Consider the following 16,189-nt stretch of genomic DNA (forward strand, 5'->3'; position numbering starts at 1 on the left):
GTTATACTAAGGAAGTTACAAATTTTAAAGTTTAAACTAATAAGGAAAAGGTTCATCTGGTTTCATTTATGTCATGCTATGAACAGGTGAGCTTTCAAAATGCAGTGCGACGGAATCTCCAAATGTTCGTACTATCTTTGGTGTGATTGGCATGCTTAAGCTTTTAGTAGGTATGTGCATTACCATCACTAGCATTGACTATTTGCTATTCTTGTCATGCGCATTTGATTATTTCATAATATTTTCTTCATTGTAGGATGGCATAATATAAAAGAATTGTACAACTTATATTCTATGTCTGTCTGAGGAATACTTGGTGTGGACATCCAATTAGTGTCAATTGTTCTTCTTGCATGGTAGTGGACATTGTTTTTAACCAGGAAGTTAATAGAAGCTCAAGTGCCACAAAGGTTTGAAAATGTGCTTATGGCAAAGCACATGGTCAAATCTTGTCGGCTAAAAGCATTGCATGTTTTAATGAATGTTCCAGGGATAGGATCAGTGTTGGATCAAAAATCACATAAAGGACTGAGACCTAGAGGGACCAGTTGGATGGGATTGTTGATTTAGTGTTTTAGCCAAAAAAAAAAAGACAATATGAAGAAGGGAAATATTAGATGTAGTGAATAAACAAAAACAAAGAATTTCATTTAGCAAAATAATTTGGGCCAAGATCAGTGCAATTCATGGAAGTTTAAAATATATATTGTGCATTCTTTTTTCCAACAGGAGAATGAGCAGTAGAAAGTACCAAAAAACATACATATCTTATTAATTTATTGAAAAACAACTTCACTAGGCTATCATACATCCAGTTGTAAAGGACCAACATTGGTCTAAAAGCAACTTTTAGCTAGTTCAGTACCCGCTTCAGACAATATCAACATCAACAAATAATCTGCTAAAACTTTTTTTGTGATATTGTAGGATGCAGTCATGTGAACTGTTTACAGCACTATACATTTTGTCGATTTGAGTTACAGAGATTTTTGATTCGTTTTTCTGCTAGCACAGTTACATCAAGGGGTCTGTTTGGTATGATCTCGGATACAATATTGGTTTGTGCTGCTGGTAAGGATGCCATGCTGTATTATGTCAGTACATGACTGGCATGGGACATGCTATCATCGGCTTGAACTAAATTCTTTGATTCGACACCCCTGCTACTGTCCGAAATCCTGCTTTGGTGGGCTTCCCCTGAAAAACTAAGCATTTGAACGGGTGTTTGCAGTTTCCCTTTACACAGAGCATTATAACTGCTGCTCAAATTTGCACTTCAATTCCCGTATGACTGAGTGGACATCCTTTTTACTACAATATTTGCATACCTTATCATGCTGCACATTTGAATATATCCTGATGCATGCTATATAATGGATCAGTCATCTAACTTGCATTACTGTCTTTTTCTTTAGATGTGGATTATTTAATCTTATGGCTACTAAGTCCCCAAATAGTTGAGACTTACGGCTTTGTTGTTGTTGCTACTAACGTCAATGTAAAGGATAAATTCCTTTTTAGCTATCTTGATCTTTACTTTCAAATGTGGTAGTCATGCTCAAGATTTCAATGATCAACAATATCGACAAGAATGGACCAATATTTACTGGTCCAACCAAGTATGGGTATTGAATTTCTTGAGCTAGATACTAGTACAACACCATTAATTTTTATTTTTCTTAGTTCATTTAAGGATACCGGGCAGTATCAGTATGTATAATGTTACTGTTCCAGTCAGGTAGGTTCTTGAAATCAGCAATAAATTGAATTTAAATTCTTGGCCATGTAACACCATCATGTTCACTGTTTTCACTTTTGTTTAGGGTATGAATCATCCTTAGCAATTATGGTTACCTTGGCCGTAGTTCTAGATCAGATCACATGTTGACTAAAGCTGGTAAGAATGTTGGAGCATAGTAGTATATTGCTGAACATGAGCAATGTCACTGGTGGTTGTAATTGTGACCCTTGATCAATGATAGATGTGTGATGTGGAACCTGATTTTATTCAATATTTTTTTGATTTACCGCATTCAATTGATATGATGGTTATTGACCTGGAACACCGATAGGTATTTAAAAATTAAAACCTTGGTTGTAATCAGGGTTTTGAATACTAGTCTGTACCGATATATCGAGCTCTGCTCGGTATGATACATACTAGTATGTACCGTTGGTATACTAGAGCGTACCGACGGTACACTATAAAACCTTAAAAATACTTCCATCTATCACGCCAGAGCGTACCGATCGATATGCCTCTGTACTGGTTGAAATTTTGGCGGTACTGGTCGGTATGCCTCGGTACCAGTCAAAACATTGGTATTGCCCAGTAAAGGATGATCCATGTAACAATATCCTCTTGAACTGGGACATATCGCCCATACCGGGCGGTACACATCGAAATTGAAAAAAACCGTGGTTGTAATTAATCCAACTCATATATGTTATGACTTATGAGAATAAGTTGCTTAGTTTGTTTGTTTCTAAACTGTTTTTGACATTAGCTGCTTGCAAATCTTCAAAGGTCTCTGATGACCATGTAATGGAAGGTGCTGATCAAATCCATCACTGGAGATCCTCTTCTTTTTATTGGTAAACTGTTCTGGTTTTGATCATATGTTGCTTGCTGATAATGTTCTCTTCATTTTGTCTAGAGATGGCTTCATTTTTTTCACATGGTTTGACATATCAGGTACTGGACCTGTGCCAGTCCTTGGCTGGACCAACAAGTGCTGGTCATACAGATACATGGTACACTGGCATGGGTCTGTTTCATGGTTTTGTCCATTCGGAATCCTAAACAAGGCCTATATTATGGTTGTTTCCTACATGTTACTTAAGCCTAGATCCGCATGATTTGGGGCTTGATCTTTGTGAACGAAGCCCTACTTGGGTGGTGATCATATACGATCTGTAGAAATCCCTTTAATCTCTTCGTCTAATTGAACCCATAATCGTTAAGGATAGAACTAGGTCTAACTGAATGGATATCTTTTGAGCCGTAAAAAGTGGCTTAACAGTCCTCTGTCCTCTTTTACTCCTTTTTCCCTGAACCAGCAAGCCCTCCCCGCTCTCCTCTTCCCTCATCTAATCTACCCCAAACCCTTCCAAATCCCACTCAAATATTTTGCAAGTTGAAGAATTTGTTGAAAGAGAAGCTCAAATTCTAAGGGAGAGAGTTGGAATTGAAGATGGGATATTTCTTCAAAATTAGGTAAATCCAAAAGTTATTTCTATCCTTGATGACTTAATTTGTGTTCGACTAGATTAAGAGGGCTATACAGTCCTCTTTTGAATTTGGACACCCCGGGTGAACTTGGTGCCCAGTTCAGGCCTGGTTTAGGGCCTGAACTATGTGGTAAACCCTGGTGTAACAACTGGTAGTACCAATCTTATGTACCAGTTCATTGGTAACATCAGTCTATGATTTATTGAATGTTTTTTTTTGCAAAATTGTTTTCTTCCTTATTTTGTTGGGAGATAGTCGTACGGATATATTTTCATAATGTCTTGCACCCTTGTTTTCTGTATTAACTGCAATTTTCTTTTTATTAAATTATTTTCTAACTTGCAATTGTCACATTAAGAAATTCCTTTTAACTTAGTCAATTTGCATCCTGCAGGAACATACTTATTGGTTATAACGGAGCGTGAAAGTGTTGGATCTTACCTAGGGCATGCTATTTACAGGGTCTCAGGCATGCAAATTCTTCCATGCAATCATTCTCTGAATAATTCCTCTGCTGAGCAGGTTGAAAACATTTATATAGTTTCTTTGATTTATTTACATTATATATCTTCAACTTAGTCAGTATATATGTTGACAGAAAAAGATGGAAGCTGAGTTCTCTGTTCTTCTAAATGCTGCAGAGGGGACTTCAGGTCTGTACTTCTCCTATGATGTCAATTTAACACTCTGGTGAGTATTCTTTTTAACTAATTCTATTTATGTGGCTGTTAATTTATTTTTATTTGAGCTGGATAAAATAATTCCTTTGTAATATTGTTGACATGTTAATCTCTTTTATATTGTTTCTACATAAAGAGCTAGTTTAAGACACACCTATGAATCACTTGAGAAACCAATTCCTGATTAATGTATATTCTATTGGAATTTTGGTGACAAACAGAATGTGCAAAATTATCTCACTTTATGATAAAAAATTGCAACAGTATGAAGCAGGTGGTACATACCATCCATCGGTTGACCTTACTGGGTTGGACCATCCTGTTTTGTACGATATGCAGAAAATTGGCCTGTTATCAGTTGGAATAATTGGTATCAGCCAATACGATCGAAAATCATTACCAATCAATAAAGTACCTAATCATCAATTAGTGGTAATCAAGCTCTAGATTAGTGATTAAAGTTCCTAATAAAAAATATAAATTTAATTTGGCCCCCTTATAACCTGGATTTTCTATTCATTTATTGTTTAAATATACTTAATTCTTATCTAAATATAATTTATATACCAACAAATTAGGATAAAAATACTAAAAAGGTTTTTTTTTGAATTTCTGGCTTTTTTCATGGGAAAACTGGAATGCACCAGCATACCATACTGTAGTACAGCATGCTGGTACCAATAGGTATGTGTGCCTGTCTGCACAGTTACTGGTATGCCTGGCCTGCACGATACTGATAAGGCGTTCCTTGAGCAAGTTATCAGAAGTCGTTAGACTAAAGAGCTAGGAAAACTGTTAAGAGTGAACAGAACTCGGAAGAAAAAGATACATTGACATGACCACTTATCTGAATTTATAGGACTAAGACAAGACCAACCATAAAAGTAAGGGAAGAATGAACACAGTCCTTTTTTTTTCTTTGCTTATAGTATGCTCCTTCAATTCCTTGTCTATTAGGGATGGTTCTATTGAAAGTTGAAACCTATTAATTCCAAGAGTATATACTTGATAGTTGATACTGATTGGCAAAAAAGAAACTTGTCTGTATTAAGGAACTCTTGTGGGTTCTGAGCCAATCGTAAGCTGACCATTTCTTTTGGATGCAAGATTTTGATAATTGGGACTGACAACATGATAATTCATAATAGCACATTAAATTCAGATCTGATAGGTTGGATGTGAGTGATATGGAGAGTTGGGTTTCTGGGGAAATGTTTGGTTATTTTGTTCAATGTTTTAAACTATTGATTAATTTGTATAAAAATATTTTTGAGTTTAAAGTTGTTTGTTTTTATTTGTATTAGTATTTAGAAAATTTGATGATGTGATCACTCGTTACTACATAAAAATTTAACTTTTTGTATGTGCTTTCATGATTTTATTTTATGCTCTAATTTATTCTATTTATTATATATTTATTGTGTTTGACTTTTAGAGTCTTATTAACTTGTTGCTTTCTATTTGTTATGTGTCATTATGTATGCTATTATTTAATATGAAGATTATTCTGCACAATGTTATGTGCCTTTTGATTGTTTTATCATATGCTATTTACCAACTAATATATTACATATGAATTTATGTCTCTGTTTCTACATTCTTTTGTCTTCTCTTCATTTTTCTTCTCTTTTTCTCAGATTGGTCATGATCCAAAGAACCTCACCAATCCTCAATCAACAAAGTTAAAGAAACCAGAGATACAATATTTTTTGGTGTATATCAGATATCTCAGATTGAGGTGGTCAATTTATTGGACATTTGAAACTAATTTCTTCAGTTTCTTCTTTGTTCAATCCCTCTTGTGCTATATACCCTTAGAAAGGTGGGGGATTCTATTTTACATTTCTAACAGTAATCTTTGACACTAAGCCAACCTTTGATGGTTTTCTGATTAATCTGATAGATCCTATGAACTATAACAACTAATGGTACTGATATACACCATCTAGAACACCCCTAAAATGAGATTATTTTGCCTAATAAGTTTTTGAATGTCATCTCTTGTGTAGGCATTAAGGTCTTAATGAGGTGTTAGTCTTTATAGTGATGTAGCCCAGGTATCTAAGTTAAGTCTAGAGTTGATTAATTTATATTTAGTTTTAGTTCATCTATGTTCTTTATAGTGATGGAGCCTCATGCACTAAGTCAATCAATGTACATAGTCTTACCTTTAAATATTTAAAGAGACTATTTTTGTTACTCGAACCTTGGTCTCTCAGGTCGCAAAGTAGCAACCTTACCGTTGTACCAAGGCTCGCCCTTAGTAAAATTATCTCCTAGTAAGAATATTTCATCTAACAAAGCAATGGACCTTTCAAAATTTTTTAAGTTCCTTGCTGATCCTTGATACATTTTGAGATTCTTTTATTTTCAAATATAGATGAGTTGAACCACCTTGAATGATTTTCTCTCATCTTATCCTAATTTATGCTTTATCACCAAGAATGTTGCAATCATTTTTTGTTATTTTTGTCTAGACCATGTCAAAGTCTTGGATAAGCCTAATCTTTTGCATTATACTGTAAATCTTCTTTCTTTTCAACTATGGTTTTATACTTCTTACTTAGCTTATTTGTGTTCTCATTGTCTACTTTGGTGTTTCTTTAGTGTCAGCATTTTGATGATTGCTATCAGGTTAACTCTTCGACACAAAGTATTTTTGCTTCATTAGTATATACTAATCAACTTTTATACCAGGAGACATCTATTTGAAAAAGGTTAAGGGGGATGTTTGTGTTCGTGCATTATGCAACCATGAATGAGATCTAGATAATTTGAGGCTAGGCTAACAAGTAAAATGGATTTCTTAATGTATTGAATATTGATACAGATTCAGATGAATAAGTATGTTTTCATTTGAGGTTTTTGAGCCTTTCTAGGAAAATTATAATTTGAATATTTTTAAGCGGTCAACTAGTTGAATTATGGTTATTTCCTACTGACACTACAATTAACTGAATCACATAAATTTTATGTTTTGAAAATATGGTGTCCTAAATCCTAAATTGATTTGGTGTTCATATTTTGAAGGGCTAAACCACAAATGTGCTTTTGACTATAGTGATCACCATGCTGGTTATGCTTCCCCCCAAAAAACTCATTCATGCAATGTATACAACAATAGTGCTTTGTCCTGCATTTTTTTTACTAGTCTTATTAAATATTAAGTATATTAATTATAGTAATATTAATTTTTCAAACTTTTTTTAGTTTAGACTTTAACCAACCAAAGCCACACTAGATCTTGTTTTGATGTTTTGTAATGCTTGTGTTTTGTAATTTACTTACAGCTTACAGAGGTTACATGAGTTAGGCAATGAGTCTAAGCTGCTTCCTCTTTGGAGACAGGTTTGGATGTTTGAACCCTGAAATATAACCTACAAATTTCAATGGTTTTCAGCTCATCTAGTTTTACTGTAGTTCCTTTAACAATCTTTATTATGATTTGGATCTCTCTCAATTTGGTTTTATGGCGACAAGTGTTATATATTGTAGCAAATTGATTTTTGTCACTGTAAAGAGCATTTATTAGCTTTTTCTATTAGGAGTTGAGTTGAATTAGCCATTAGGACATTTTTGTTTAGCTTAGCTAGCTCAAGTAATAAGTTAGAAATATTTTCTATCCTAAGGGTCGTGATTGAGAATGGTCTTTGGATGGTTGCTTAGTCTATGGATGTTCTGTAAATACTTCTTTTATATTTGGGGAATTAAAGGGGAAAGAATTAGTAGCTGTTTTTACCTTGGCCAACCTGGTCTATTTCCCTCTTCTTCTAATCCTTCTCTACTAATCACACGCCTTTTCCTACCCTATTAGCTACACAGGCTATGTACAGCCTGCTTTTTCATTCCATGTAGTCAGAATTAGAGATCTTGAAGATCACGTGCAAATTAGCAACCAGCCTGAAGGTCCATGGGTCGTATTTAGGCCAGGTCTGAACTGATCTACATAGTATTCTAAACATTCTTTGTCACCTAGACCTGCAGAATTGTGAAGAACATCATATTGCAATTTTTCAACAATCTTGCTTAATCCTGAAGTGAAGAAATATGCTGAATTAAGATGCATTGTTTTCTTCTCCTATGATCTCATGCTATCATCAATAAATATCATAGTAGAAAGTTAGAATTTAGAAACATGGTAGATGATGACAAGTACAGGGTGTGAGTAGCACCTTGATCCCCATTAAACTAGTATCGAATACTAATAATACAAAAAAAAAAACTTAACAATTAGTTGCAATTCAATGCACTTTCTTAACAATTAGTTAACCAATGCACTTAATAACATGAGATTCAATTCAATGCAATTTCTTAACAGTTAGTAACCAGGAATGTAAATCTCAGTCAACTACCAGTTCTCATAATCTAGCTGGCCAATATATTGCCTGTATCACCTGAAAAATACTAAAAAAATTACTGACTGACCAGTATTCAATCATATGATCCAATATCAATCTGATCGATCGAGTAACTAGTAACTACTAAATATATTTGTTACATCCGATGCTGACCGTTATCTGAATCCATGGACACAACAATTGTCTCAACAACAAAGGGAAAAAATTGACAAACTTCAGATGTGCCAAAGAGGTTAGAATCATCAAAGTTCAGAAGTGCTTAGAAATGAAGCTAGGAGCCTAGGATGTCCTTGAGTTTCAAGGTCAATTGGATTTCAACATCTTCCTTGATTGGGTGTCCTTGTGAATTCTTCAGTAAGTGTTACTAGCTGATTAAGCTACTAGAAAATAGAAGCTACAAATAAAGATTTAAATGCCCTTGATTCAACCAAGGATATTGCTATATACAGAGCTCAATGAGAAAAAAAAAAGGTATATGTAGCTGACTTCAGATAATAAAATTATGGTTTGTTGTCGTTGTCATTGCTACTAAATGATTAAGCCTGGAATGATCCCATTTGGTGTATCAAAACTGAGATCGTGAACTAAAATTTGTTGTGTCATGTGTGTACTGCCTGGTATGAGCAGTATGTACCAGTATACAACAGACAACAGAAGCCTATTCAAAAATTGGTTCTTTGGTGTGAAAAAAAAACATGTTTGGGCCAAACAGTCGAACAATTAATCTGTTTAATTTAAATGATCTTTAAATCTATAACTTATGCTTGGGCTTCATCATAATCTTTATTTTGGTCTTTCGTGAGCAGCAATGGTAGATATTTGTTGTGTATAAATCCTTATGGTGACATATTATTAATTTTTTTTGTATATATGAATGCTCTATATACACTCTCTATAGTCTATGCTATTTGATTGCTTTGTTCTAGGTATATCAGTCAGCAACAATAGATTTTACTTGCTGTTTTTGTCACTTTAATAAATCTATTTTGCAGGCAGAACCTAGATTTCTTTGGAATAGCTACATGTTGGAAGCACTCATTGATAACAAGGTAATATGTATTTCTTAACTAATTCTTCAATGATTTAGCATGTTCCTTTCAACAAACAAATGGTAATACTTTGACAATATTCCTGCAGCTGGATTCATATGTGCTACCTATCATTCAAGGAAGTATCCTGATATTTTCTTGATCATCGTTTTTTTAATTTTACACTGTAAGGTTAAAGCAGCTTATTATATTTTCTTTCAGTAGCCTTAACTGTGTATCAGGTTACCAAAATTTCCAAGCAGCTATTGGTCGAAAAGTAGTTGATGTTACCTTAATTGCACGTAGATGCACAAGGAGAACAGGTTTTTGCTGTTTATAATAAGTGAGACTGTAATTGGAATTTTTATTTGAACTGTAACAAATTGACCAAGAGGAAAAGATCAAATTGCAGTAATCTTATCACATTATCTAATGGGCTCAACCTTTTCTCAATTTTTAGTTTGTTCTCTTGCAATAAAATGATATATTGTTAAAGCTATATTTTGTTTGAAGGTACTCGGATGTGGAGAAGAGGAGCCGACATGGAGGGCTATGTTGCAAATTTTGTTGAATCTGAACAGATATTGCAATCAAATGGATTTACAGCATCCTTTGTCCAAGTGAGTTCAAGTTTCTTTTGTCTTAGTTGCTCTAAAGTGATTTTTTTTTCCAAAAAAGAAAGAGGCTATATTAATTCAAAAAGTGGGTACATCCTGTGCTTTAGAGGTCAGAACATAAAAAACCTTTGAAAAGAGGGAATTCCTTGCCGTCCCTAAACAAAAGAAGACTCAGTAGTCCTAGCAAATATTGCTAGTCAGTTTGTACATTGATTACTCTCCCTAAATGTACAGGAGAGTATTACATAAGAAAAATTAGCCAAGATATGAATGGTGTCATTAACCAGATTTGCAGCATGCCATGGCGGCTCAGTCTGTTATTCCAAAATACAAATGGTGCTATCAGAATCGGATTCCACTGTGAACCAACCACTCTAAAATGAAACTAAATTGGGTCAAAGAGAACATGTTTGCTCAGGTTTGTTTTCAGGCAGCTTGGTTGAGTATGAAAGTTGCGGTACTTTCAAGTGGTGCTGTTGTACTTTTCACTGCATTTAGCACTTGCACTCAATCTTAAAAGCATTACATTAAAACAGTGCTTACATGCAATCCTAAAAGCAAGGTTCGTAATTTCGGTTCATACCGATGTACCGACCAATGGTATGTACTGAGGGGTACTGATGGTACACCCAAAAAACATTGAAAATAGCTTCCGGAATACCTGAAAAATAGAAAAAAAAGTTAGATTAGGGTTTTTAAGTTGGAAATAAATATAAACTTAGTATAATTTTAGCGAAAATAATCTAAATTAGGAAAGAATAGTGATTGAGCGGGTTGAGGCATTGTTGTGCACGTCGTTGTCATGTCTCTGGATTGAGCAGGTTGTTGAATGCGATTGAGAAGGTGTTTCGTTGCCTGACTCGATCTTTCCAACGGTGCGGCTGATGCTACTACCTTCTCCTTCCCGTTTGCCTTTGCATGCTAGGCAGACGACTGTGATGGTTAGGTGTCTTTAGTTCCTCGAGCGGTCTGACTCCATGTTGTTCGGCTCCTTCTGCCATGTTCTGATCGAGGGGGATCTTCCTCTTAATCTTCTCAAATTTAATCAAATCTAAAAATCGTTGCTTTGTTGAGTTTAGAAGAGTGAAAATGTGAGAATGAGAGAGAGAGATGTGAGTGAGAATGAATTTGAGAGAGTCGAAGAGATTGAAAGAGTGATATGAGTTGAAAGAGGGGGGAGGAAAGGGATTAAAAACCCTTTCTTGTGGTTCAAATAGTCAGTTTGAATGTTTGAAATAGGGCGATCCCAGCCCTTGATCGGTAACGATCGAAATCCGATCATTATCGACTGGTACAAGTCAGTAATGGTAAGATTTTGACTGTTACTGCCCGATACAAACCCTGTATTACTTGATAGGGGGTCAGGTTATGATGCCGACCATTAAAGGGCAATCTGTGTACTGGTCCCCTGTCAGACCAGTATGAACTGCTCATATCGAGTGGTATGGGCTGGTATGGTGAACCCTACCTAAAAGCATGAAAAACAATTGATGAGGTTCTAGGGTGATACAATTTTTTTTTTTCTTTTTCAACTCAAGAATGCCATAAAACTCCAGGATATTTCCATGTCGAAAGATAAAGTTTTTGAGATTAGCCTTAGGTGTTAGGCTTTCTTCTTTGTGGATAATCAATTAGTATCTTATGCAGAATTCTTCGTGGAAAAGAACTTGATTTCAGCTATCTAGTTACTTCATATGCCTAGTTTTATTTGTCTGTCCTTTATTTTTTATTTTATACCATTTGAATTTTTTACATACTTTCTGAGATTTGTACTGTAACTCATGCTTGTAGGTTCGAGGGTCCATGCCATTTCTATGGGAGCAGATTGTTGATTTGACATATAAACCTAAGTTTGAGATTGTTAGGCCTGAGGAAGCGGTAAGAGCTATATATCCATGTTTCTGTTTGTTTTACATTTAGCTCTCTAGGAAGAAGGAATCATATTATGTTGCCTATGAAATGCAATCTGCATTGATTATCCTATCCTTTCTCTTTGACAGTGTCGTGTGGCTGAACGTCACTTCTTGGATTTGAGTAATAAATATGGTTCAGTCTTAGCTGTTGATCTTGTCAACAAGGTAATCTTACTGTAACATAGTTATCTTATAATTTTATATTTAATAATTTTCTTTTGTCAAAAATCTGTAAATGCAGTCAAAGAATAAGATAATCTGTGCAACATGAACTCACACTGTTTGGTTTTGTAGTTAAATATCGCATTCTTAATCTTTCTGTTAAAAGTAGTAGGCCTTTTGCCTTTGTTAGAGTAGTAGTTCTTTTCTGTTTTAGGTTAGCATAATGGATTTTGCATCATGGCATACATTAATACCATTGAACTGTGTTGGCATGGGACTGTTGCGTGAATCCAGAATACGGATGTCAGCATGAACCCAGAATGGATAATGTCAGTGGGAACGGAGATGCCATAATGAGGATGGGGTACTCATCAGTTCATTAAGAGTTGGTCAGCATCTGATGGGGTTGGGTCTAAAACTTTAGATGACCGTGTCCTAAAGCCTAGGTGTCCATATAAATAAACTCAGTCTCATTGGTGATGAATTTATATACTTGGTCTATTGCTGGCCCCATTGAGCTACAAATACTCCAAAAAAAAATTTCCTACTGGTAACCAGTCACATAGTGGGATCCTGCTGTTGTGGGCTAACACAACATCTGATGGATCACACTCTTGTGCCTTCAAATTTTGTGATGCAGTAGATGGAAATGCATATCATAGTGCCCAACTTCTCCATTAGTTTATAGTAGTATTTTTAAACTTTCATATGGACTAGTACAGGGGTGGATTAGTTGCGCTTGCACCCATTGACAATGTGGTTTACAATAGCACACATGACATTATTTTTGCAGATTTTGGATCTTATTGTGGTCACCATTCAGTTGTGAAAGCACATGTAGAAGTTTGGTGTTGAACCATCTATCTATAAGTTTACAAATAATAGAAAATGCTGAACCCATTAAAGTATTGCAGTGAGAATGTAGAAAATAATTTGTTGTATCGGCCTTAGCACTTGTCGATCCTTTGAGGAAAACAATCATGTAGTCTAGTTTTCCTTTTTTTTTTCTTGAATGTGGTGGATTTTGCAGAATCTACAGGAATTCTCCATTTATGTATCTGTCGTAGAGTGCATCTATTAGTTGTTATTTGATAAGTGGCTATCATTTGTGCTAATCTGATTTTCCTCTTCACACAGTTTGGTTTGTTAATTGTAGGTCATAAGATGCCCATAACATTATTAAGAGCTTGTCAGGCTACTTGAAGTCATAAGGCTGGATGTGTCTATTACTAATAACTTGGAAGTGAGAGAAGAATTGTGATGGCTCATAAGGCTGGATGTCTCTATTACTAATAACTTGGGTTTAACATTGGGTCAGATGGGTCTAAATTTCCATCAGGTAAGTTTTTGGCAATTGGTACTAAAACTTGTTTACTTGTCAGACCAAGGACTATCAGGTAAGTTTTTGGCAATATGTTCCTTATCGGTATGTAAACTTGTACATACCAGAGTTTTGAATATGAAGAAGAAGGAGAAGAGGAAGGAACATATTGCGGTGGACGAAGAGGAGGAAGGAAAAGGAGGGAAGAAGTTGAGGTGGAGGAGAAGAGAGAAGGAGAAAGAGGAAGCAGTGGAGGAAGATGAGGAGAAAGGAGGAGGAAGAAGAGGAAGTGGTGGATGAGGAGGAGAAGAGGAGGAGAAAGTGTACCCATGGTCAACAGGATGCCGTGGGCAGTGAGGCATTATGCAGCAGCAAAGGACAACAGCAGGGAGGTAGGTGGCGGTGGATGACCGCGACTGCTCGTGATTCCATGCTCCCTGTGCACGGAGAAGAGGGTTCACATTTGCAAGCCTTAACTGAAGCAGTAACTTTTTATTTTTTATTTTAAATGGATTGGACCAGACCTTCTGAAATGGTGGCAATCCATGTACCGGTTCATGCCCGGACTGGTACATTCCACCCGTTTTGTACTGGTCTAGGGAAACGACGATCTATGGGTCAGCCAGAATTAGATTAATTACTGAACCAACTAACCTGAAGTGCTTTGATTGACAAAACAATTGTTATCAGGTCAGGTTTCAAGAATGCTACTGATGAAAAATTATGAAATTATAGCAAATTAGAGAACATGAATTCAAATTGACACTAAAAACTGAGAGTTGCTAATATAGACTGAATATTAAGTTTTTTCTTTGGATTCCAACTGATATGAGGATTTTGTTTTGTGAAGCTTCAGGTTTGATTTTTGGTTGTGTATTTATTTGGTCTGTGGAGGACTAGTGGATGTTCTTTTCTGAGTGTTTAGATGGCAAACAATGTGGAAATTGGAATGTTCAGTTTTAGGTTTAATGTGGGAGTTTAATTTAGACTGAATACTTTAAAACTTGTAATGGACACTGCTGGTTTAATTATAGTCTATGCATGCAAAGATACAAAAGTTATGGGGCAGGGTTTTCTTGAAACTTGTTTGTGTGGATGTGATCGAATACTGAATTCCTTATAGTGTACATCTCCTCTAAATGTATTTTCTGAATATTATATAAATTTTGTGCATGCTATCTTAATTTTTGCACAATCACCAGCATGGAAGTGAGGGACGTCTGAGTGAAAGATTTGCAAATGCAATGCAGACCATTCGAAATGATGACATTAGGTAATATGACATTTATGATAATACAATTGTGCTGTATAATTCTTGTAGCTAAAATCCAATACCATTTCCAGGTATGTACATTTTGACTTTCACCAGATCTGTGGCCATATACATTTTGAGCGTCTCTCACTCCTTTATAATCAAATTGAGGACTACCTGAATAAGCATGGGTATGCCATTTACTTTGTTGTATATTTTTATGCATTACTTAAAATAATTATGTTTCATTTTTTTTAACATTTAACTTGTTTTTAGTCAATTGTTGTAACATTTTGTATGGAAAATAGACTTGCTTTATAAATTTACGATAGTTTGAGCACTAACAATATGGATTCATCACCAGAATTTATCCATGCCTGAAAATCATATAGCTAATTTAGGAGTTAAATTGTTTGCATCTAGGGACCACTTTGTTACTACAAGCATACACCAAGAAAGTAGGTTCCTTGCAAGAAGGGTTATGGCCAAAAGGAAAAAGCACAAGAAACTGGATGTTTAAATTGACCATCTGGGCTTTGGGAGAACAGAACTAAATTTTTATTCCACCTGGATCTGTCTAATCAGCCAATATTTTGCTTATATGTTTGAATATTTTTTCTTGTCCGTTTTTAGGTTTTTCATTCAGCTAAATTGGCCTATCAAAGTTTACTATTGTCAAGATCAGTCAATCTCAGTTCGTTTATTGCAATTTCTTGGTGCAATTCTGGACATTCCAAGTTCAGATAGGTTGATAGGATTCATAATCATGTTATCCTATAAATTGTTAAGCATACTTCCGCAGTTCACTGTTAGTTGTTCTAACCTTTTCTTCTAGCTCGGTTAAAATATGGGTCCACTGGTCAATTTGTAGGCGAGCCTTGGAAGTTGGTTTTCTTCTTTTTGTTAAGCTAACCGTTTGTAAACTAACAATACTGGGTTACTGGGTGGTAATTTGACTGATACCATCCTGCAGCAGATCTACCTTTTGTTCTTTTTCCTTTTTTTATAAGATAACTGTTGTATCTTATCTTTCTTCTTTTTCTCTCTCTTCCTCCTCCAATCATCTCCTTTTCCTCATTTCTCTTTCTTTCTCCTTTGCAACCTCCTCCTCCATTGTCACTGCCTCCTCTTCTCCTTCTCTTCTTTGCTATCACTTATTTCTGCCACCTCCTCTCTGTTTCTCTCTTTTGGTGGATATGGACGCTCAATACACTGTACATTACTGGTCCATCCAATGACCAATTGGTATCAGTATCTGATCGAGATTTTAATCCATGTTAAGTATATCTAATTGTCTCATTATTTTTAGTGCATTGGTAAAATAGTTAAGAAGAAATCTCATGAAATTATTGAACACACAGAGATATCTTGCAATGTAAAAGCCAATATTACACTTGTAAGCATGGATTAAAATCACTCGTACCATGTGTCGGTATGGATGGGTAATGACTGGTATGAGACCTATCGGATCTATTATAAATAAATACAAAGCCTAAATTTTGAATAAGTAGTCAATGAAAAATAAAAATTTTGATAGGTTTAGGCTAAATAATGAATGAAAGTGTGTTTTACCACGTATGAAGAAAACATGTGCAAAAATATATAAAATCCTAAATGCAACATGAT

General features: G+C 35.2%; 1 protein-coding gene across 3 annotated transcripts in view; it reads left to right on the forward strand.

Moving 5' to 3' along the window:
- The window catches only part of LOC135674258 (phosphoinositide phosphatase SAC6-like), a 33,137-nt gene that overhangs the window by 5,827 nt on the left and 11,121 nt on the right, over positions 1–16,189 (forward strand). For all 3 annotated transcript variants that reach the window (XM_065183929.1, XM_065183928.1, XM_065183931.1), the window contains 12 exons: positions 87–170; positions 3,627–3,754; positions 3,831–3,922; positions 7,203–7,260; positions 9,263–9,319; positions 9,408–9,441; positions 9,541–9,621; positions 9,812–9,918; positions 11,707–11,793; positions 11,916–11,993; positions 14,514–14,584; positions 14,656–14,754. In XM_065183929.1, the coding sequence (XP_065040001.1) occupies positions 87–170; positions 3,627–3,754; positions 3,831–3,922; positions 7,203–7,260; positions 9,263–9,319; positions 9,408–9,441; positions 9,541–9,621; positions 9,812–9,918; positions 11,707–11,793; positions 11,916–11,993; positions 14,514–14,584; positions 14,656–14,754 (976 nt within the window). The remainder of the gene's footprint in view (positions 1–86; positions 171–3,626; positions 3,755–3,830; positions 3,923–7,202; positions 7,261–9,262; positions 9,320–9,407; positions 9,442–9,540; positions 9,622–9,811; positions 9,919–11,706; positions 11,794–11,915; positions 11,994–14,513; positions 14,585–14,655; positions 14,755–16,189) is intronic.

This window comes from Musa acuminata, chromosome BXJ1-5 (genome assembly GCF_036884655.1).
Source record: "Musa acuminata AAA Group cultivar baxijiao chromosome BXJ1-5, Cavendish_Baxijiao_AAA, whole genome shotgun sequence".
Taxonomy (NCBI): domain Eukaryota; kingdom Viridiplantae; phylum Streptophyta; class Magnoliopsida; order Zingiberales; family Musaceae; genus Musa; species Musa acuminata.